A 22916-nucleotide genomic window follows, 5' to 3' on the forward strand; every position below is an offset into this window, starting at 1 on the left:
CCACGCTCCGTCCACTCCCGCCCACTCCGTCCATGGGAAACGGAAAATCCGGTTCTTCACACACGGAATAATGGAGAGAACCACACATTCAACCTGATTGGAAGACAAACCGGGTCCAACTACACGCGGCAGGCCAGGTACCAGCTGAAGAAAGTGAGACGCTTGTTGTCTCGTTAGTTCCTTTTTTGTGTGGTTCTGTGGTTCTCTGGCTCTGGGCCGAAATGGATTGATCTCACAATCTTGCACCCGCGTGGCTGTTCTCTGGACGGTCTGTTCTGTGCTTGACTGACTCTGTTTGACTGACTCTGACTGTTTGACTTTGAGGGCACAGACCGTCACCGCTCATCGATTATTTCCACCTTGCGACTGCACTTTCTGTACATTATCCTCTGTACTTTGTCTATACAACCAACAAGGCATACGTCAACCACGTACTCCGTACCTGTAATCCAAGATCCGCACACAAAAGCAATATCCCGTACATAACACCCTGCATCCACAGTGATTTATCACAACCTAATATGCCCAATGGGCAATGGCATCGTGCTTATTCCAAAACCACCACGAGTCAGAAACTCTCAATTTCTGTGGTTTTCGGGTGCACTAGTCTGTTTGTAGTAAAGTATATTTGCACTGGCCGCATTTTTACGGGAATACGATGGTGGTTGTGTGTGTTCCTGGATGGGATGAGATGGAAAGAATGGGTCGGGGATGTCAAATTCTGACAGCTTTGGTTCTGGAACGTGGAGTGTTGTGAATAGTGACAGATAACAGTCTACTATTTGTATTTACTGGAAGCCCATGGCATAATAGTACAGAGTACGGGGCCTGGGATATCTTCGGCGAGGGGGCACACATATCCAACCCACACCGACAAGTACTACTATTCATAGAACCATGCAATATGTAGCCTATTTGCATATTCGTGCCTACAATGAGGTAGTCCTCCAAAGTACGTGACACTATTGAGTATTGCATATTAATCACGACTCCGTGCTGATTCGGTATTCTGTATGGACGATGGGGCGGAACAGTGCGTCATGGACTATAGTGATCTAGCATAAGGGTCGAGCTTTATTTAGCAATGGACAAGGCTTCTGGTCATAATTGTAGATCTTATAGTTTCAAGGCGTGCAGTGCACAGAGACCGAGACATGGTTGTTTAGGAGCAATTATGGGTGCATTCCACACGATATGTAATATAGAATGGATGACGGGGGAGAAAAGATGCTTTGCTTATAGACAGTGTCAACAGTGAAAGATTTTTATTCTATCTGCGAGTTCAAGTCTCCTGAATATATATCCCGCATATACGGATACCAAGTTAATGTTGTGACGGTTAGCGGGACACCAGAAACGGCCCCCCATTGAACCGCGCTTCTGCCGCCTCAACGCGTCCGTTGCATCTATAAAAGCCCGACATCGCTCCCTCGAATGACCACGCACTTTATCCTCCCTTTTCCCTCCTCCTGTCTGCCTCGCCTTGTGCACTACCCTCTTACCAAAATGCCGCGTTACCTGTCACTTCCAGATACAAAGTCTATAAGTCTACCTTCTCAGTCATCAACTCACCTGTGGCTCTAAGAGTATTGCCCTGTTTATCACGGGCTCGGTCTAGTAGCTAAAATGAGATAGTATTCCCAATCTAAACTAGATAGTCATTAGACGAGAAATTCGGCCCTGGAGAGGGAAGAAAAGAAGCCATGGGAGCAAGACAAAGAAAACCTGGTGAATTCATCTGATTGCCTGATAAATCGAGAGGTCGGTTACAGTTAACAAAGAACCATAATAAAAGACAGATACAAGTAAACAGTGTAATAACCATATTATCCCTGCTAATCCTCAAATATGTAGATGCACAGACATAATGAGAGCTTCCTGATGGTTATACAACTGCAATCCAGAATAATCATTGATGAATACAGCATGCCATAGCCTAGGCTCAGAGAACCCTATTAAGTTGTTAGTGGGATAACTCATGGATATTGAATTGAACATTGAGAACACACCTCTGGTTGGCAAAGAAGTCGCACAGTCAATTATGATCCAATCCTTGACCATATTCTCTTTTAGCCAGGAATGATATTTTCCACCCTCCTTGAATCGAAAGATGTGTTCATCAACTTTATCGTGATCTCTCAACAATTCAATCGCCCATTTTTTTTCTGGGATATAGAAATCCACTCGACCGTCCTTGGTTCTTGACCATTCACTGGATATTGGTACGCCTGGCCCAACTACATGGACAAATCCCCTGTGAAACTCATCTTGGTATTGGGCTTCCACAGGTCTGGGTTGTGATGCGGTTGACATCTTTTTGCCCTCAGCTGAATGCCTCAGGATCATGATGGAGAATTCGCGGAGAATCTCTTTGCATAATTTTGGTAGTGAGTCAAATCTGGCAGGCAGGGGCATTGACATTTTGCCAATCCAATATTCAATGTATCTAAGATGGTCAGATCAGATCAATAATAGGGGCATGTGAGGATAATTACTTTTCATGTAAGCGCGATGGCAGAACTGCAACATCACCATCATCCAGAGCTACCCTGTGAATCCAACCATTCTGATAACAGAACTTGATGCTTGCATCATTAATATCAAATGGAATACTTCCTTCTCCTGTAATTTTGCTCAATGTGGCCACGTTTCCATTTGTAGCCCTTGATATATCTGGAAAAGAGCGATTGACTGGCCTGGTTCTTAGAAGCTTAAAGACTGTGGCAGTGTCCTCCAGGAACCAGATGACATGATCTTCTGTCAAGATCTTGACATGTTCATGCTTGATGTCGTGGCGATAGGCCTGAAACTTTTAGCTCCTTTGCTCAATTTATGGCCTCTCAAACTGCCCCAATATGGGGAGGTTCATAACAACGAAAAAGAAAAAAAAAAAAAAAAAAAAATTGAAGAGATAATTTGCACGTAACTTACCTCATAAATTACATCAACTACCGATGTCACCGCTCCTGGATGGCCACTTGTTACTGCGAATATATACTCCAGGGCACCTTCATCAAAATTGAATGTCTCTTCATAATGAAATGTAAGCAATCGTGAAACAACATCCCTGAACTCTTCTTTGTCATAGAATAGACCAATGGGTGGCGAGTCTTGCTGGTTTTGTGGCGTCAATGAAATGCGTTGTTCGTCAGAAAACTTGACTGGAGTGAAGAATGTTGGATCTGGGCCTGCTGCCGGACTGCCGTAAGAGCAGAAAAGACATAGCTGAAATTTGTAAACATTAGGGGTTAGTCTCTCTTTGAAGATTGTGTTCCAGAGCGTATCGTCACTATAGGTCGTCTGTGCCTCATCCACAATAATAACAGTGTTTGATGTCAAAATCCAAGAAAGATCATGTTCAGATTGTAATGAAGCCACAGTGAAACCAGTGGTGGAGACATTTTCTAGTTCCTTATTCCTTTTCTTGACAAGCTCAATAAAACTGCCCCAAGGATCCTCGGAATCAAGTTCTTCCCATTTCTTGATTAAGAATGCCTTTCTTCCCTCTTTGCGATAATAGTCTCTCAAAAGTTCAGAAAGACGTGTTTTCCCACTTGCTGGAGTTCCACGCACATGGACTATGTTCATGTCATCCAAAATGGCCGCAAGCTGTGATACTGTACGCTCTCGAGGGCATATCAACCGATGCTCTGCGATGGGCAGTGTCCAAGGTATATTTGCTGTAACGTGTAATTGTTAACTATTAGCATAAAAAGATCATTAAGAATGGATATTCTCACCATTTTGTGATTCCGAGCGCTTCCGTTTCTGTGGAGTGGCACCTCCGCTCACAACAACAATATCCACATCTGGATCCTTGCTTTCGGGGAAGAGTGATGTAATCATTCGGCGTGGATATAGGAATTCACCATGTTCAATCCTAAACTTTTCTTCATGATTGAGTTGCACAACAGGGCTATAGAGCTTGAGCTCACTGTAGTCAGTTAGAGTATATTCAAAGCGTGCTGGTAAACGATCCCAGATCTTCTTTTTGAGAATGTCAATATCATCTTTGTCTGCAACACACTCCATAGGAAATGATTGCTGAAGATCATGGGATAAAGTGCACCATAACTTGCGAGTACGCGGTCGAGACATTGTCAAAGATTGGATTGGATTGAGCACCCAGCTGGTGATGGCGGCGGCCATTGTAAGATAAGGACTAGAGTGCACCTGCCTGACGAGAACAAGGATTGCACCTGCCCATTGAGAACAAGAGTTGCACCTACTTAATAAGGGCGAGAAATGCACCTGCCTGACAAACAATACTGTACGAAGAGAAGTCGCTGACGGCCTTGTTTCACAGAGGCAAGTGATATGTGTCAACTACCCCATTCAAGACTATTCATGTCAGTTGGGAAAGAAGTTTGCAGGGAATAGAATGTAGTGAGATGAGGACCAAGATGATTAGAGATGGTTTTGGAAGGCATACGGTATTCCACGGAATATCCTACCGCCGCCGCCGTTGCCGCCAAGGAATGAGCATGTGATATTAGTGCTGATTGGTTGATTGGTTAATTACGTCATCCATCGTTCCAGCGGCGAGAGTACTAGGCTGTTGTTGTTCCGTGAGTAGCGCAGTTGGTTCTTTTCCATCCGGTCTGCAATGAGCTGCAGCTGTCGACAATAATTCTCAAATCCATATTTTTTTTCAACCGTTTCAAGGCGTGTGTTTATCTCCCGGTTTAATGCATTGTCTAGATAAGATCTCTTAGTGCTCTCAGGCCAGTCATGACCGTCTGCTTCCATGAGTAGACGGCTGAACTCAGTCAGGAAGGTGGTGAAGGGCTCGTTGTTCTGTTTCAAGCTTGCAAGATCTCGCACGGCTATCCAGAAAGATGAAGTCCATTTGGTCGAGCATCCCGTCCAGTTTGTTTTCTGTAGCCTCTTTTTCAGCAAATCGCTCCATCCAGGGCAGCACTTGCATGGCGGCCTCGCCCATTAGACGGCCGAAGGCGTACCACACACGATCATATGCGTTACCTAAGGCTTCCTTGTCGACTTCAAGTTTAGCACGCAGCTTGCTTCGAAACTGACGGTAGAGACTTCGATTCTGGCCATCAAAGGCTTCTGGATCTGTCAGCTTGGGGACTCCCTACAGGATCCACTGCCGGTGGGGAAGCTGTCTCTACAGTTGCAGGTTGCGCTGGTTGTCGTGGTGCCAGAGGAGGCTCCCTGGGCAGGTTTGTCAACTTGTCCTTAAGACGTCGAATATCGTCAATTCGCCGTTCTTCCATTTGTTGCAGCTATTGCTTGAGTCCTATGATTATGGAAACAAGATCCTGTGAAGGAAGGGTAGTGGCCCCCCTGAGTGTACGTTGTCTCCCATGTTGCTGTCAGGTCGACCGCTTGATTAGTGGTCGCTAAGTTCCGCTGAAAACGTAGGCATATAGTTAATTTGGCTGTTGATTTGGTCCGTAGGCGGTTCCGTTCTTCGTTAATTCCAATGTCCAGTGTCCGATGTTCAGTTCTAATGTGCGAATCATTCGCTTCCGTCCCAATGCCTGTTTCCCGATCCAACAATCGTTTCCTGTAAGAAAAACGAATTCTAATGTTATGGGCCGTAATCCAGCTATCTATACCTAGACGTAGTGTACACAAGCCGGCGGCTATCTGAGAAGATGGCCAAGCACCGAGCGAAAAGAACCAGGGGAAGCAGCGAAGGAGCAATATGCCTATGTCAGAAACAGGCCATGAAAATGAGGACGATGAGCCTACTCTTCCACTCCCCGATACGCAACAGCGCCTGTCAGGGAGAATTCAGAAACGATAAAAACTTCCCGAAAGATATGAGGTTCAATAAGAATGGTTCTGTAGCTAATTCTTAGTTTAAAAATATAAAGTCTTTCCATCTATTTAAGATCAAGCGCGGAAATTCTCTGTCTATGGCGAATTTGTGATGATGTAGTTAGCGGTAAATGAAATACTCAAACTTACGGCCAGAATTTGCATAGATTATGCAGGCCATAGGTCTATACTTTTTGTCTTGTTTGACCACCCGCGGGTTACCCGCGGGTCACCCTCACGAGGGCAAGACTTGACCTGGGCCCTCACTGCGGGTGAAAGAGTCAGACCCTCAACCCTCAAAATGAGGGTACGATCCTCACCCTCGGAGGGTTACTCGCGGGTGAGGGCGAGGTCTATCCGCACGGGCTACTTGAAATGGATTACCAAGGTGCACTAGACGCAATTCAAGCCAAGGAATTCCAAGTAGACTGGTACTCGGGTGCGAATTCGAAGAAAGCAAAGCATGTGGATTGCAGGATCCAAATGAGTATTGAATATATCAAATCGATAACACCATGAGAATACCTTTTATACAAAGCCAGCATGACAGAAGACCAAAGGAATATTAGTAGACCAGAAATTATTTGTATAATATGCATAGATTGAACATAATTCCATGCTGCAGAACGAAATCAGACCTGCTTCCAGAGCCTCACCTTGCCAACCTTGAAGTATGCATCACTATTATTAGCACCACCACTAACTCTTCCCTCACAGTCTGGCTGGCCCGTTGAGTCGGGAACCGGAGAAGCTTTAGCCTCTTGGGATTTCCCGGCTGACCGAGCCTTCCAAATTCGGAGGAGGACAACACACAAAGACGCCCCAATGTACATAAAGCCAGTGAACAACTGTGTATGGAGGTATGGCCGGTTTCCCCGAGTACGAAGCTCCAGGCCAATAGCTTCGCCAACTGCATTGGGGTGCCATGTGTTAGCATATGTGAGTGATGAGTGACCCAAGGAAATAACGTACATGTTGCTGGAAGAACACAGACTAGCCACATGAGCGTTAAACAGGACCGAACATCTTCGAGCGCTACTACTTCTGCACTTAGAGGTGCCATTACCTGTGAGAGTACTCAGTATTTCATGCCAGAGAAAACAAATACAAATTGGGGAAAGGAGGAAAAAGAAATGAGGGAAGAAATACAGTCCAGAAAGTTCCAAACAGTGACCCTCCAAACAAAGCAAAGCACAGTGTGGCAGCATACGACTTTGCACAGACCCAAAGCGACAGGCATAGCACTCCGCTGATGAATGTGGCAGCGGCCGCAATATTGAACCGCCCAACGGCATCACTATAATATCCGATCGCCGGTCGTCCAATGATCTGTCCAACGTTCATCACAGCCGTGATGATGGATCCCTGTTGCGCGCTCAAGCCAATACTGCGGGAAAATGTCGCGAGAGAAAACCAGATCACCATGAACCCCATGATGCTAAAAAAGCTCCATCCAAGGAACAGCCAGACCTCGTATCGTTTACCAATGTGGAAGTTGATGGATTTATGCTCCTGATTCCGGCTTGCGGCGCCAAATGGACTGTCGCGCAAGGCCAGCACGCACAAAGCGCTAACCACGCCCTGCACGATGGCCAGAATACGGTACGTCCAGCCGGGTCCGAAGCGGTCAAGCATCGCATTTGCCGCCAAGGAGTAGATCAATCCTCCCGTGCCAGTGCCGGCGGTTGTGATGCCCGCTGCCAAACTGCGACGCTTGCTGAACCATTGCGGGATGACCGATGTTGACGAGCTGTACTGCAAGCCCAGGCCCCAGCCGTAGCAAATACCCTGGCTCAGATAGAGCTGCCAAATTGAGGTGCTCCATGCGGCACCGAGCAAAGCCGCAGTTTCAAGCAAGACCCCGAGACCCATAGCAAATTTGAGACCGTATCGATGATGTATTGTGGTTGCCAGTGGTGCAATAAGGCAGGACTGCGACGCGGCTAAGCCGCCGATGAGAGCGTAGTCGAGATACGTGCCGGAAACATATTCTGGGTGTGCGAGGAACCATTGCATGAAAACTCCATAGCTCTAGATCTTCATTAGATAGTGCTCTCTATATGATGGAACATAATAATAAGGGCTAGCATACCGAAAGAATGCCCCAGTGGTGCGCATTGTTCCAGAAAATGGCAAGCACCATGACCCAGCCATAGCCTCCGTCCGGTAGTGCAGGCAAATCATTTTTGTTGTTCATTTCGACTTTATAATTACTACCAAAAAGAAGAAAAGTGCACCAATCTACCCCAGACAAATGATATATGTACTGGTCGATTGCTTAGAAATATAGTCTCAGGTATCCCACAAGTCACTCAGTGATTATGCAACGTTGCCCCTGGTCAGTATTTTTTTTTTCCGACTGCGAACGGTGGGATAATGTCCTAATCTAAGTCCTTCTAGAACCGTGTCCATGTTTCTATGAAGAATTTTACTTCCCAGTTTGACCTAATCAGGCTTCGTGTCAGTGTATCAACCGGGTGTGATTAGGGACGTTTCTTTGGCTATCCCACAAGAGATATTATTGATTACAAGTTTGATTATGCATCATCGGCCTGAATAGTAATCGTACGGCATCAGTGGGATAATCCATTGTTCGACTCGAGCCGTTTACCCTTGCCGATTAAGATATAAAATTGATCTCCTCTCACCTTCAATCAGTCCTAGAGTCAATCGCTTCCAAGCCCCACATATCAGAATCCTTTTCTTCTCTTGCGAAATCACAATTCAGAGACATATCATCCACGATGACTTTGGCTAAGAGCAGCGTGACCATCACCCACATCTCCACGGCCACGGCCATCATCTCCATCGATGGTATCAACTTCCTCACCGACCCGGTCTTTTGCCCAGCAGGTTCGGCATACGTCTATGACGGGTGGGCCAAAGCCCCCAACCTACACGAATGGGGTTTCACCGGCAAACCCCCGGCTAGCGCTCTGCGCAGCATCAACGGCCCAGCCATCGAACTGCATGAGCTTCCACCCATCGATGCCGTTCTCCTCAGTCACGAAGACCATGTCGATAACCTCGACCCGTTGGGCCGCCAGCTTCTCGATGGCAGGCGGGTGTTTACCACCCCAGACGGTGAGAAGAACCTCAAGCCTCGTCCTGGGGTTGTTGGTCTCCAACCGTGGCAGACTGTTTCAGCAAATATCGGGGGCAAGGAGTTCCGTATTACAGGCACACCGTGCAAACATTTCCCCGGTGGCGAGGTGACGGGTTTCATTCTAGAGTCGGACTCGTTTGGTGTGAACGCTGAGTCTGGCTTGCCCAACGTTGTATACTTCTCCGGTGATACTGTGTGGATTGACGAGTTGGCGGAAATCAAGAACAAATGGCATATTGTTGTTTCCGTCTTGAACTTGGGTAATGCACTCTTTCCTTACCCTAATGGCGTCCTGCAGATTACTTTTGATGGGAAGCAGGCAGCGCATTTCATGCGTGTCACTGGTGCGGATGTCATGGTTCCTATTCACTTTGAGAGCTGGGAGCACTTTACGGAGCACCAGGCCGAGCTACTTGATGTCTTCCAGAAGGAGGGTATTGCGGAGAAGGTCCAGTGGTTGACGCCAGGTGTAGCCAAACAAATTGTTTGATTTTTATTTTATGGCTTTGCTTTATACAATTAGTCATAGAAAAGTTATGTTTATATAGAAGTTCAGAAATAAAGAAAACAGTATTAACTTACACGTTATCAGAATATCCTTTCTTGCAAAAACGTAGGAAGAAACGGAATCTGGAAATAAATGATATATCAAAATAGAAGCTGCAAAAAAAAAAAAAAAAAAAAAAAAAAAAAAAAAAAAAAAAAAAAAAAAAAAAATAAAAAAAAAAAAAAAAAAAAAAAAAAAAAAAAAAAAAAAAAAAAAAAAAAAAAAAAAAAAAAAAAAAAGAAAAGAAAAGAAAATAATCGTAATAATAAACATAAGAATTGCTGCATTAAATCATAAAGCATTCAAAAGGCACATCTCCAAGGTTCAAGATCCAATTCTCCTCCAGTCGACCATCCAGCGTCGTACTGGGTTCTACCTCGGCCAGTCGTCTGGAAAGAACCATGTTGGATTCTGCGTTCCAAAGCTCGTTGCTGTCTGGCATGGGGAATTGCAAGTCAGACAGAGTCAGGAAATCGGATTTGAGATAGTTGCCTCCATCAACGTCACTGTTGTTGCTGTTACTGCACAGTTTGCATACCCTGTAAAGAGCGATCCCAAGCCGTTTGATCTCTTCCACACCCACCCATATACATGCCATCGAGTTTATCCCGTGGTACCGTCCGATCATCCTGGGGTAAAAGAAGAGATTGTGCCTGCGACAGGTTCGCACCAGTGCAGCAAGAATATCATAGTCTGACTGGCTGAGTGAACACTGACGTGACTGGCGGGGCCGACGGGACTTCAGCAGGGAGAGGATGAGGTATAGCAGAATCCCTTGGTATGTTGCGATGGGCCATGCAGAAGCAGTATGATCCTTTTGATCTTTGTGTATTAATGTGCTGTCCCACTGGCTCTGTAATCATATTCTGTGTTAGATCGGAGTATTGGGTAGAAAAGATCCAGAACCAACCTTTTGCTGATAGATAGAATTCCCAATAGTGTCATGAAGAGCCAACGCAGTCGCCCGAGAGGAAATTGTTCCTTCAGTCCAAAGGCCAATGGCCACCACAGAATACAGAAGAAGCGATGGTTCATCCCGGATACTGTATGTGCCCAGGTGTAGCAATGGCCACTGCGGATGAAAATTCTGGAAATAGCGCTGTGTGTACTGGAGGATCGAACTGGTATTATCAACCGTGCGACTGGCTCGATCATTCGAGAACGAACAACAAAGACTTTCGCGGAGACAGCGCCGACACGGGTTTCGACCTTCACAGCTTGAATTGGCTACTTGACATGCTCTGCATGTCCGCTCAGTGCGCACGTCGCAAAGCCGTTTGGCTTCAGCTTTATGGGCCTGCCGTGTATGGCGGCGCATTGTATCACTACTGTTGTCAACCATGTGAATTGTAGATATACCTAGGGACCATACTGTCTGGCAAAGGCACGGTCACAGAATGGACATGGGGTCTTCGGGGTGTCTGCTGTATGCTGGACAAGGTGACGCTGCAAGTGTTCCTTACGTAGATAGCTGGAATCGCAGCCAGGGAAATGGCACGGGAAAGGCTTCATGTTTAGCTTCTATGCTTCTTCTGTTTACAAACTCTGCTGAGGAAGCGTCTCTGCATGCAAGTGTGCTATGGCGAATGGCTGGCAGTTGGAGGTCTTGATTTATAACTTATGCCACCGCTTACAAATCTCCCACCACCCGAATTTACGGAAGCCTGTGAGAGGGTAGGTGGCATCGACTCGTAAAGCGGGTCCCGCCATGTGTTAGTAACTGTCGGAATATAACGTAATCTATCACCGAGAGGCGCATATCACCGAAAGGCGCGGTCGGCGGCGGTTTCCACTGAAGATTACACCCATATTTTCAAACCTACTTTTCACCAAATTATCCATCATGAATGAGCTTTCTAAAGAAGAGCGGATGAAATTAGCTATTGATGCTTTTAATCAAGGCCAGTTTCAATCTAAGACTGCCTGTGCACAAGCATTTGATGTGCCATCAAGAACCTTAATGAAACGCCTGAATGGAGTCCGCTCCCGCAATGAATCCACTGCAAATGGCCGGAAATTATCAGAACTTGAAGAAGATACACTATCTAGATGGATTCTAGATATGTATGAGCGTGGCCTACCTCTCCAAATATCAAATGTCCATCATCTTGCCCAATTACTCCTATCCGCACGTCTAAAATCGTCCGAGAAAGCGACCATTGGTGAGCTATGGGTTAACCGGTATATTAAACGCCGTCCTGAGCTCAAATCTAAATATACCCGCCGATATGACTACCAACGTGCCAAAGGCGAGGATCCTGAGTTGATAAACGGCTGGTTTGATCGCGTTCGAGAGACCATCGAAAGATATGGCATTCTGGAGCAGGATATATACAATATGGATGAATCTGGCTTTCAAATGGGAGTAACATCAACTGCAAAGGTCATCTGTGGCTCAGAGACTAGAGATAGCCATGTCAAATCTATCCAGCCTGGAAATCGCGAGTGGACTACTATAATAATCACCATAAATGCCTCCGGATCTGCTCTACCTCCGCAGATTATCCTGGCCGGGAAAAGGCATCAATCTCAGTGGTATTCAGCTATTCCAAAGGAATACAGAATTAGCATGAGTGATAATGGCTGGACAAATGATAATTTGGGATTTGAATGGCTTCAGGAGATGTTTGAGAAGCATACTGCCTCTCAGACTGCTGGCAGATATCGCCTTTTGATTCTTGATGGCCATAGCAGCCATGCAACTGCAAGTTTCGATCATTTCTGCACTGAGAGGAAGATTATTCCATTATATATGCCTCCTCATTCATCTCATCTACTTCAACCACTTGATATAAGTTGCTTTGGGCCGCTCAAGCACTACTATGGCCAGAAAATCAGAGAGATAGCGCAAAATGGCATCCATGCCATTGATAAAATGGATTTCCTATCTAACTACACCAAAATCCATGCTCATGCATTCTCAAAGGCCAACATACTAAGTGGATTTGCGGCTGCTGGTCTTATTCCTTTTAAACCGGAGAAAGTGCTTGCAAAACTCCATATCAAGCTGAAGACACCAACTCCACCTTCTTCCTCATCCAGCAATCAATCCTTTTATTTAGGAAGGACACCGGCCAATCTTTATCAGTTGAATCAGCAGAAAAAGCAGATTCAAGACCTTCAAAATCAGTCTCTATCTTCAGTTGTCGCGGACCAGATGCTTGAAAAATTCATGAAGAGCACAGAAGTTGCAATGCAGGATGCTGTTCTATTAAAACAAGAACTCCATCAGCTTCGCACTTCAAATAAGCATCAGCAAGAGAAGAAGAAGATGACACGAGCCTTTATTCAAGATGGAGGGAGCTTAACTGGTGATGAGGGACTGCAAAGATTGAGAGAAAGAGAGGTGCAAGAAGAGCCATCATCAAGATCACGGCGGCCTGCACGGTGCAGCAATTGCAACCAAGAGGGCCATAATAGATTAAAATGCCCTCTTAGATAGCAATAGATTTAATAGATTCGGCATGCTTTATAACATGGAGAGGATACTACGTAGATGTACGAAGTAATTAGTATGCGCCGCCGCCGACCGCGCCTCTCGGTGATATGCGCCTCTCGGTGATAGATTACGTTAGAGGTTCCTTACCGAACAATACCAACTGATGCCTGATTGATGCCTTGCTGATATCATATGGCGCAAAGCAGCGTATTTACTCTGCTATTACTGCTTTTGAAACCGCACAATCGCTTAGTATACTCTATAAGGTACAGTCAAGTCTCTTTAATTCGATCGAAGTTTTCCAACCATTTATTATCGAATTAACAAATTATCGAATTATTGAATAGACTTGGCATTGATATTAATTACATAAGCCATGAATCTAATGTCCGCTGAGTCCGCGAATCCAGTTCCTGCTGCTGCAACTGGCGCTCTAACCGCTGTAGTACATTGATATCTTCATGCTGAGAACTTGGTGCATATTCTTGAAACCTTAGCACTGTACGGATTGCCTGAAGTGCTTGAAAAGCTGTTGGTGGTGGCTGGATTATGATACTATCTTCTTCATCCCCTTGATCCTCTTCAACAGGGAAGTTCGTAGTATCTTGTGTATGCAGTGCAATAATAGAATCAAGATCAACAGGCTCCCCCATATCAACTATATTTTCCTCCACAGGATCAAGGAAGTTTTCCAGTGATATTGCTTCATGAATATGGCCTGTTCGCTGAACTTCACAGTATAGAGTTGACAAATCTGGAATAGGGTCACTTGGTAGATTTGGAAGCTGTGGCTGGATAACCGTACTTTTTCGAAAGCAGTTATAGATTGTAGTATTTGTCACTTCATGCTTCCACGCAGAAAGAATCCAGTGGACAGCGTCATTTAATGTAATAGTTGATAGTGGATCAAGTTGCATCTCATATTGCTCAATCATGTAGTGCAACCATCTGCGCTTGTAATACACTTTCATGTTCTGGAGAATGCCTTGATCAAGTGGTTGATAAATGCTTGTAGAGTTTGAAGGCAACCATTGGACCCTAATGTTGGTTGGTGGTGGTGCTAATTCAACACCGCCAATATGAGCTGGGAAGTTGTCCATTATGAGAAGGACTGAACGCTGGCGTCCAATATGAGCATAGAAAGCAAGAAGCCAGTCTTTCATAATAAGAGATGTCATCCAAGACTTCTTGTTTGATGTCCAGATACCGCCAAGGGCTTGAATATTCAATCCACGTAGAGACCGAGGCACCTTTGAGTTGCCAATGATCCATAAAGGAAGGCGATCTGCTCCTGTGCAATTGACACAGGCAACAAGTGTGATCCTTGTCTTATCTTTCTTAATACCAGGCAGACTATTGCTTGAAAGTCCAGTTGAGGGTGCTCTCCTCCAAAACAATCCTGTCTCATCCATATTATAGACATCCTCTTCGTTATATTCCCCACATAATGTTCGAATATTCTTCATTTCTTCAGCAGCTGAGAGAGGTGTGGATGAAGCTTCACCGTGATGAGCCCTTTTTTGTATATGATGACGCTTTTTGAAGTTGGCAAGCCAGCCCACACTAAACTCTGGGGTTGGCAGATGCCGATATTGGGGAATTTGAGGCCAGATTTGTCGTGCTTTCTCAACCAGTATCTGGCTGTTCAAGAAACCACCTTGTTGACTAATGGATCGCTCCCAATCAGAGTATACTCTCAAGAATCGGCCAGTTTGCAGATCGTTGACGGAATGAAGAGGTAGAAGACAGATTCTCGCCGTTGTCCAGATGCTTGTATTTCGCAGAAAGGATCTCACTAACAGTAGATTGGCTAAGACGGTGCTTATATTGCCTTTCAAACCATAAGCTGCAATCTGCCTGGCGGGGCTTTGGATACTGGGACTGAAACCAGCGCCTTAGAACTTTTCTCTGGTCATTTGAAATAGATTGATAAGGCATTTTTGACTCCTTCAAGCGGAGTGGGCGGTTTATTTGATAATTCGATGATTCCAATAATTCAGGCGATAATCGAAAATATCGAAATTTGTGTGGTTTTGTATGGGAAAATAATTATTCCAGCCGATTTCTATCGAATTAGCCAGATATCGATTTATAGAGTATCGAATTAAAGAGACTTGACTGTATTTACGGTCGTATATAGGATCCTAGATAGCACACTTTTGCAAGAATTAGAGACCTCAACCATATACGCTTGATACGTACTTTCAACCCTGACTAAGCCACATTTCCGACAGTAACCAGAGGGTCACGTGAATCACCGCCCTCGCTGCCCGGTAGTTATAGTTAGCAGGACTCTAAAACGGCCACCAAGTAGCTCTTTTTGGCCGCCTGCTAACCGTCACATTGTTAAATGGAGAATTGTACGAGTGCTGATACTCGACATAGAAAGTAGTAATAGTTGACGAAAGAGATATCTTTAAAACTGATTATATTGAAAAGATTGTTGCATATAGAATCATCCCAGGGTATATAGCTTTCAATCCAAGTCCATCCAAATCCACGACGCCAAATCCAATCCATGTTGTACCCAGAAACACCAGAGAAAGAGATAAAATAGTAAAAAGAAAGAAAACACGCCAGCCCAAAAGAAATAAAGACACACGCCATAAGTAAACCACACAACACACATACACACAAAACATAGAACATAAAACATAAAACACACAACGCAAAACACAAATACAATCCATACATAACACAGAACAGATTCATCAAGTTCATCATACAAAGATTTATCTAGTCTATCGTATCGTGGTGTTGACTACAGGTATATGTATAGGAAAGGAGATACTTCATAACTTTTGGGCAGACATCAATCGCATGCAACGCAAATCGCAAAACCGGAACGAAACGAAATCATCAAACGAAAACATATTCCACAGGATGAACTTTTTACGGATTCCGTATATATTCAAACGTTGGAAGAAAACACTCAAGGCGCCATGATCAATGCAAGCAAAGCCATGCGGCAGTACAGACCATATCTCATCTATGAAAAATTAGCATTCATCCATCCATTTCAGGGGGTTATAGAGTAACGTACCTGTCGGAAGTATGCCGCACGCTGGTCAAAGTCGACTTCCTCCGCAATCTCAGCGTTTCGGGGCAAGGGGTGCATAACCACCATGTGGCTCTTAGCGTGCTTCAAGAGAGCGTTGTCAATGACAAAGCTGTCCTTGAGACGGTCGTACTGCTCAAGGTCGGCGAAGCGCTCCTTCTGCACGCGAGTCGAGTACAGGACGTCGGACTGAGCGACAATCTCCGGCGTCAGCCGGTCAGACTCTAGAACGAGCTGTCCGGAGCTGACAATCTGCTGACGGACCTCCTCGGGCAAGGCAAGCTCCTTAGGAGCAACAAGCTGCACACGGACGTCGTAGAACTGGAGCAACTTGATGAGCGAGTGGACGGTGCGTCCGTAGCGCAGGTCACCAGTGAAAGTGATGGTCAAGCCAGTCACAGTTCCTAGCTCCTCACGAATGGTGAAGAGATCCAAGAACGCCTGGGTCGGGTGCTCGATGCTGCCGTTGCCACCGTTGATGATCGGGACCTGCGAGAATTTGGCGGCGGTGTTCGCGCTGCTGGCCTCGGGGTGGCGCATGACGACAGCGTCTCCGTAGCAGCCAAGGGTGCGGACGGTGTCCTGCAAGGTCTCGCCCTTCTTGGTAGACGAGTGCTCCGTCGAGATGGCGATGGTGCGTCCACCAAGGCGCTGCATGGCGGCGTCGAACGAAGCCGAAGTTCTCGTGGAAGGCTCGTAGAAGAGGGTGCACAGGACACGGCCCTTCAGGATGTCGAGAACACCCTGGCGCTGGACACCAAGGCGCATCTCCTGAGCAACAGTGAAGAGCAGGTGAAGGTCAGACCGGTTGAACTGGTTCACGGAGAGAACGTGCTTCTGGCGGAACGGAGACCGGGAGAGGATGTCGAGCAGCGAGGACGAGATCGAGGGCAATGGTGCGTACATTGGGGGTCCGAGTTCAGCACCACTGGCCTGATCCAGACCCCTACGCAGGCCACGACCAGGAGTTCCAGACAGAGACAGGCGGCGGTCGAGCGAGCTCTCGGGACGAGGCTGGACCAAGGGCGACAGAGGCTTGACGACCGGAGAAGTGGGCGCAATCCGGTGGCCAGACATGTCGGTACCCTTGGCAGCGTCAGAAGTAATCTCACCGTCGAGGCAAGAAGTCTTGCCCTGGAAGATCACACGCTGAACGGATCCCTTCATGAAGTTGCCATTGAACGGAGACCAAGAAGGACCCTTGTACACGTACGGACGGTCAATCTCAATCTCGACCGAGCTGTCCGCCTGGTCATGCAGTTCGAAGATCTTCTTGGGGTTCTCGTACAGGCGGGCGACAATGTCCTCAACAGTCAGACGGCCATCCGAGGCGGCAGTGAAGAGCAAGGGAAGTGCCTCAGCGATACCAGCAGAGGGAGAAGCCTCCTCACCGGCCAGCTGGAACGGAATGCTGCCGATCGAGAAGACATCGATGGTGCTCAGGTGGTCCCACAGAGCCTTCTGGTCCTCGGCGGAGGGCAAGGCGTTGCACTCCGGGAATTCGTTCTTGGAGAGGAACAGGGAATAGATCGACACATCGCAGGTGACCTTAAGACCCTTCTCCTTGCTGAGAGCGATCAGGTTGATGTCTTCCTTGGAAGTGACGCTCATCACGTGAATGTTGCGGCTGTGGAGGCTGGCAAGCAGCAGGATCGAGGCGAGGTCCGTCGACTTGGCATCGGTGATCAGCGGCTTGTTTGAGGGCCACGCGGTGAAGTGGCTGGTGACCGCAGCGACCTTACTGATGTTACCAGACAGGTGGTTGAAGGGGATAAACAGAGATCCGACATCGCCGGTCAACTGACCAATCTGATCGGCGTTGGAAGAGGTGGCCGCGACAGAGAGGTTGAAGTCGCACAGAGCGTTCTGCGCGTTATCCTGAGCAACCTTCAAGTCACTGGGCTCGGTCACGGAAGTGTCAACACCAACGGGCATCACCCTCACCATGCTGAAACCATTGGCAATGGAAGCCTTGGAGATGTCCTCGAAGCCCTTGGAGCCGGCAACCGCGAGGTCGGGGACGAAAGCAGCGATGTTGACCAGACCCGGAAGGACAATGCTGCGGTGGCTCGTCTGGTAGTCGCTGGTCTGGATGTTCAAGGGGAAGTGACGGGCAATGGCCTCAATCAGAATCTTGGCGTTCTTGACGTTGGTGACCAGCGGCGTCTGGTAGTCGACGGCCATACGACGAGTACGGTAACCCTTACTCATGTAGTTGGCTGGGCGGCGGAAGCGGTTGTTAGACGGCAAGTTGATGTACAAGTCGATGAGGTTGTTCGCCAAGTGCTGAGTGAGCGAGTACTCAGTCTTGATATCCTCTTCCTGACCAGGCAGAATTTCCAGGTACTTGACAGGGACGCCGTTCTCCTTCAGGAAGTCGGCCGTACCCGCGGTAGCGAAGAGGTTGAAGCCGTTCTGGTGGAGCTTCTGGATTGAAGGCAACATCTCGAGCTTCTCCTTGTAGGATCCAATCGAGAACAGGATGTTGCGCTTAGGAAGGCGGAAACCGGTCGAGAGGAGCGCCTTGACGTACGCCTCGTACTTGTTGCGACCGAAAGAAGCAACCTCACCAGTCGAGGCCATCTCAACACCCAGGACGGGGTCGGCACCCGAGAGACGGGAGAAGGAGAACTGGGGAACCTTGACACCAACGTAGTCCTTGGGAACCGACACAGGCGGGTACTCGGCAAAAGGAGCACCGATCATCGCCTTGGTAGCCATCTCGATCAGGTCAACACCCATGACCTTGGAGACGAAGGGGAAGGACCGAGAGGCACGGACGTTGCACTCAATGACCTTGATGTCGTTGTCCTTAGCGATGAACTGAATGTTGTAAGGACCGGTGACGTTCAAGGCATTACCAATCTTGCTGGTAGCCTCCTCGATACGGCGGACAGTCTCAGGACTCAAGTCCTGCGGCGGCAAGATCAGAGTCGCATCACCCGAGTGCACACCGGCATTCTCGACGTGCTCCGAAATGAAGTGACCGACCATGACACCGTTACGGGCGACAGCGTCCATCTCGATTTCCTTGGCGTTCTCAATGTACTTGGTGATGACAACGGGATGGTCACGCGAAACGTCAGCGGCCTGGTTCAGGTAGCTGGCAAGATCGTGCTCAGAGTAGACCGTGTTCATGGCAGCACCCGAAAGCACGTAGGACGGACGAACAAGCACCGGGTAACCGACGGCATCACAGAAGCCCCTCGCTTCGTCAATGCTGGTAAGCTCTTTCCAGGCTGGCTGATCGACATCGATCCGGTCAAGCATGCGCGAGAACTTGTAACGGTTCTCAGCACCATCAATCATTTCAGGCGAAGTACCGAGAATCTTGACGTTGAGACGGTGGAGGGGCAGAGCAATGTTGTTAGGAGTCTGACCACCCATGGACATGATCACACCGCTGGACGCTTCAAGCTGGTAGATGTCGAGAACGGTTTCCAGGTTGATGTTTTCGAAGTACAGACGATCAGCCTCATCGTAGTCGGTACTGACAGTTTCCGGGTTGTAGTTAACCATGACGGTCTTGTGGCCCTGTTCACGGAGAGTGCGAATAGTTCGCACCGAACACCAGTCGAATTCAACGGACGAACCAATTCGGTAAACACCAGATCCGAGGACCATGACACCGTGGTCGTCAAAGTTAACATCATGCTCCGAGCCGTTGTAGGTGAGGTACAGATAGTTGGTCACCGAAGGGAACTCAGCGGCAACGGTATCAATCTGCTTGACAATGGGGTTGATGCCTGCTTCGACACGCAGGCGTCGAACCGCGAGCTCGTTAGAGCTCAGGAAGTTGGCGAGCTGTCCATCAGAGAAACCAAGCTGCTTGGCCCGGCGGATGAGGGGCGTGGGGACGGTGGAGGTGTTATAGCTAGTCATGAGCTTGCCGAAATCACTAAGGCCCTTGAGTCTGCTCAAGAACCAAGGGTCGATCTGGGTAAGCTTCCAGATGTCATCAACGCTGTAACCAGCGGCCATGGCGTTGGCAATGGCGAAGAGACGCTGGTCAGACGGGGTCTGCAACTCGCCCTTGATGGACATGAGGGCGTTCGTCTCGTTGAAACCAAGGTTGTTGAAGTCAACGGACCGAATGGCCTTCTGGATAGCCTCTTCGAACGTCCGACCGATACTCATGACCTCACCAACACTCTTCATGGAAGAGCCAAGCTGGGTCGAGACACGGGTGAATTTCTTCAGATCCCAGCGGGGAATCTTCACGACGCAGTAGTCAAGAGAGGGCTCGAAGCATGCGCAAGTGACCTTGGTGACGGAGTTCTTGATTTCGTTAAGCGGGATTCCGAGACCGAGCTTGGCAGCAATGAAGGCAAGCGGGTAACCGGTGGCCTTGGAGGCGAGCGCGGAAGATCTGGAGAGACGAGCGTTGACCTCAATAATGCAGTACTCCTTGGAGAAAGGGTTCAAAGCGTATTGAATATTGCATTCACCAACAACACCCAAGTGACGAATGACGTTGACAGCCGTTGTGCGCAGCATGTTGTAATCCTCGTCCGAAAGGGTCTGAGAAGGAGCAACAACGATGGAGTCACCGGTGTGAATACCCAGAGGGTCGAAGTTCTCCATGTTGCAGACGGTGATACAGTTGTCCTGGGCATCACGGACAACTTCGTATTCAATTTCCTTCCAGCCCTTCATACTCTTCTCGATCAAAACCTGGGGACTGGCAGCGAATGCCTTGATGCAGAGATCCTTGAGCTGATCCATGTCATCAGCGAAACCACTGCCCAGACCACCAAGAGCATAAGCGGCACGGACGATGACAGGGAACTTGATTTGCTCGACCACTTCAAGAGCCTCTTCGAGGTTCGAGGCGGATGCAGACTGAGCACACTTCTCGTTGATCGACTCCATGCTACGGGCGAACAGCTCACGGTCTTCGGTGGTGATGATGGTGTCGATGGGAGTACCAAGGATCTTGACACCGAGGGATTCGAACTCATCCTTGAGTTGAATACCGACCTGAAGAGCAGTCTGGCCACCGAAAGTCACGTAGATGGCGTCCGGGCGTTCATGCTTGATGACCTTGCGCACAAAGTCGGCATTGACAGGAAGGAAGTAGACCTTGTCGGCCAAACCCTTGGAGGTCTGGATAGTAGCAATGTTGGGGTTGATCAAGATGGTGTAGATGCCTTCTTCCTTCAACGCCTTGATGGCTTGACTACCCGAGTAGTCGAACTCACCGGCCTGACCAATGCTGAGACCACCACTTCCAAGGACCAAGACCTTCTTGGCGTGGACGCGAGGAGAGATCTTCCTGTTCTCCTCCAGGGTGCCACCGGGGAAGGAGACGGGCTTATTGAGAGCGTCGGAGGAAGTCATGGTGTCCTTGATTGTGTCAATGAAGACATCGAAGAGGTACTCGGTATCACGGGGACCCGGTGTGCTCTCGGGGTGGAACTGGACACTGAAGTATGGGCGGCTGACATGGCGGATACCCTCGTTACTGCCGTCGTTGGCATTGACGAAGAGTTCCTTCCAGTCCTGGGGAAGAGATTCGGCATCGACGGCGTAACCGTGGTTCTGAGAGGTGATGTGGCACTTGCCCGAGATCATGCTGGTGCAAGGAATGTTGTGACCACGGTTACCGAACTTCATCTTCTTGGTCTGGGCGCCGACGGAACGGGCAATCAGCTGGTGACCAAGACAGATACCGAAGACAGGGACTCTGTTCTCCTCCATGGTTTTGGCCAAGTTGGCGACGGTGGTGGAGAGGGTTGCCGGATCACCAGGACCGTTCGAGACGAACAGACCATCGTAGTCCTTGCCGGCGAGGGTAGGGAAGTCGTAGTCCCAGGGAACGACCAGAACCTCAACGCCACGTGCGAGCAAGCAACGCAGCTGGTTGAACTTCATACCGACGTCCAAGCACAGAACACGGACGGCACGGCCGGAGGGATGTTTGAGGGCAACGTCCTCGGGGGGCGTGAAGAGACGGGGTTCCTTGATCGAGACTATCCAATTCGTCAGCAAGCAGCCCTCATCTTAATTCTCATTTTTAACTCTCGTTGAACTCACCTTCGCTCACAAGGTTCTGTGTGTTAGGGTCAACCCAGTCAATCTGCTCAAAAGACGACCTCCAGCTGTCCTTGTCGCCAGAGACCTCGACAAGGCCATCAGGGACCTCCTCATGCGAGAGAAGCAGACGGCCAAGCATGCTACCCTTCTGACGGATCTGCTTGGTGAGGCAACGGGTGTCAACGCCGTGAATGGCGGGCACACCTTGCTCCTTCAGCCATTGGCCAAGCGACGACTCAGCCAGGAAGTGCGAGTAGTCTTCACCGGCATATGTTGCCACGACCAGGGCGGAAATGTGAATCTGAGTGGACTCGAAGTACTTGGGCAAATCCTTCAGGAGCTCGTCCATAGTCTCCCGGGAGGGCACACCGTAGTTGCCCACCAGCGGGAAAGTAATGACGAGAATCTGACCGCGGTAGGAGGGATCCGTGATGGACTCGGGGTATCCCACCATACCAGTCTGGAAGACCAATTCACCTGCCACACTCTTCTCAGCACCAAAGCTGTAGCCCTGGTATACTGTGCCATCCTCCAGTTCTAGGGCAAACATCTTCTGGCTGCTGCCCCGTACCCGAGAGGAGGCGGGGAGAATCACGGCGCCATTGCCGGACTCTGTCGAAGGAGCCGGTTGCAATTCCCTGTTGGTCTGGTTGTAGGCCACTGCTCCACCAGTCGAGGGACTCGTAGGCAGAGCAGCTTCTTCGTGACCGGGCATCGTGGTGGTCTGCGGGGAGGGGGAGGGGAGGGGTAAGGTCCTCACGGGACTATAGAAGTCAAGATAAAAAAGAAGGTATTCACTCTACCGTAGCATCAGCAGCCTGCAAGACCCTTCTCTGTATGAATTGATGAGAGATAAGTATAAAAGAGACAAAAAGGAGAGACACAAGAGGAGAGTCTTTTTGTGCTGCTGCTTTTGCACGGGAGGAGGAATATAGGAAGGAAA

The 22916-nt window shown here is 48.3% G+C and overlaps 8 protein-coding genes across 8 annotated transcripts; 1 reads left to right on the forward strand and 7 right to left on the reverse strand.

Moving 5' to 3' along the window:
- Positions 1-1523: 1523 nt before the first annotated feature.
- On the reverse strand, positions 1524-4405 carry EURHEDRAFT_416916 (ATP-binding protein). Its single transcript, XM_040783086.1, has 5 exons — positions 3741-4405; positions 2932-3680; positions 2496-2803; positions 2010-2446; positions 1524-1952 (listed from the first exon to the last, which is right to left on the reverse strand). The coding sequence occupies exons 1-5, from the start codon at positions 4147-4149 to the stop codon at positions 1843-1845; spliced, it is 2013 nt and encodes a 670-aa protein (XP_040634698.1). The 5' UTR covers positions 4150-4405; the 3' UTR covers positions 1524-1842.
- A 198-nt stretch (positions 4406-4603) lies between these two features.
- Positions 4604-5237, reverse strand: EURHEDRAFT_389934 (uncharacterized protein; the record flags this gene model as incomplete). The annotated part of the gene is made up of 2 exons (XM_040779807.1): positions 4604-5070; positions 5093-5237. 2 exons carry the CDS (start codon positions 5235-5237, stop codon positions 4766-4768), a joined length of 450 nt encoding a protein of 149 aa, XP_040634699.1. The 3' UTR covers positions 4604-4765.
- Positions 5238-6259: 1022 nt separating this feature from the next.
- On the reverse strand, positions 6260-7984 carry EURHEDRAFT_533991 (putative MFS transporter; the record flags this gene model as incomplete). The annotated part of the gene is made up of 5 exons (XM_040787271.1): positions 6260-6452; positions 6492-6697; positions 6760-6853; positions 6937-7818; positions 7880-7984. The coding sequence occupies 5 exons, from the start codon at positions 7982-7984 to the stop codon at positions 6420-6422; spliced, it is 1320 nt and encodes a 439-aa protein (XP_040634700.1). The 3' UTR covers positions 6260-6419.
- A 202-nt stretch (positions 7985-8186) lies between these two features.
- Positions 8187-9407, forward strand: EURHEDRAFT_416919 (MBL fold metallo-hydrolase). Its single transcript, XM_040783087.1, has one exon. The coding sequence runs from the start codon at positions 8532-8534 to the stop codon at positions 9381-9383; it is 852 nt and encodes a 283-aa protein (XP_040634701.1). The 5' UTR covers positions 8187-8531; the 3' UTR covers positions 9384-9407.
- A 274-nt stretch (positions 9408-9681) lies between these two features.
- On the reverse strand, positions 9682-11013 carry EURHEDRAFT_488012 (uncharacterized protein). The gene is made up of 3 exons (XM_040785591.1): positions 10813-11013; positions 10351-10765; positions 9682-10293 (listed from the first exon to the last, which is right to left on the reverse strand). The coding sequence occupies exons 1-3, from the start codon at positions 10950-10952 to the stop codon at positions 9727-9729; spliced, it is 1122 nt and encodes a 373-aa protein (XP_040634702.1). The 5' UTR covers positions 10953-11013; the 3' UTR covers positions 9682-9726.
- A 2231-nt stretch (positions 11014-13244) lies between these two features.
- On the reverse strand, positions 13245-14564 carry EURHEDRAFT_465940 (transposase; the record flags this gene model as incomplete). Its single annotated transcript, XM_040785052.1, has 1 exon — positions 13245-14564. A coding segment is annotated over one exon (1320 nt), but the record flags the coding sequence as incomplete, so codon positions are not given.
- A 625-nt stretch (positions 14565-15189) lies between these two features.
- On the reverse strand, positions 15190-15751 carry EURHEDRAFT_277098 (uncharacterized protein). Its single transcript, XM_040778178.1, has one exon. It carries the CDS (start codon positions 15601-15603, stop codon positions 15226-15228), a length of 378 nt encoding a protein of 125 aa, XP_040634704.1. The 5' UTR covers positions 15604-15751; the 3' UTR covers positions 15190-15225.
- A 60-nt stretch (positions 15752-15811) lies between these two features.
- EURHEDRAFT_381500 (bifunctional carbamoylphosphate synthetase/aspartate transcarbamylase) lies at positions 15812-22688 on the reverse strand (the record flags this gene model as incomplete). Its single annotated transcript, XM_040779421.1, has 3 exons — positions 15812-15868; positions 15923-21909; positions 21974-22688. The coding sequence occupies 3 exons, from the start codon at positions 22686-22688 to the stop codon at positions 15812-15814; spliced, it is 6759 nt and encodes a 2252-aa protein (XP_040634705.1).
- Between the last annotated feature and the right edge of the window lie 228 nt (positions 22689-22916).

This window comes from Aspergillus ruber (genome assembly GCF_000600275.1).
Source record: "Aspergillus ruber CBS 135680 unplaced genomic scaffold scaffold00040, whole genome shotgun sequence".
In the NCBI taxonomy this organism is placed as follows: Eukaryota; Fungi; Ascomycota; class Eurotiomycetes; order Eurotiales; family Aspergillaceae; genus Aspergillus; species Aspergillus ruber.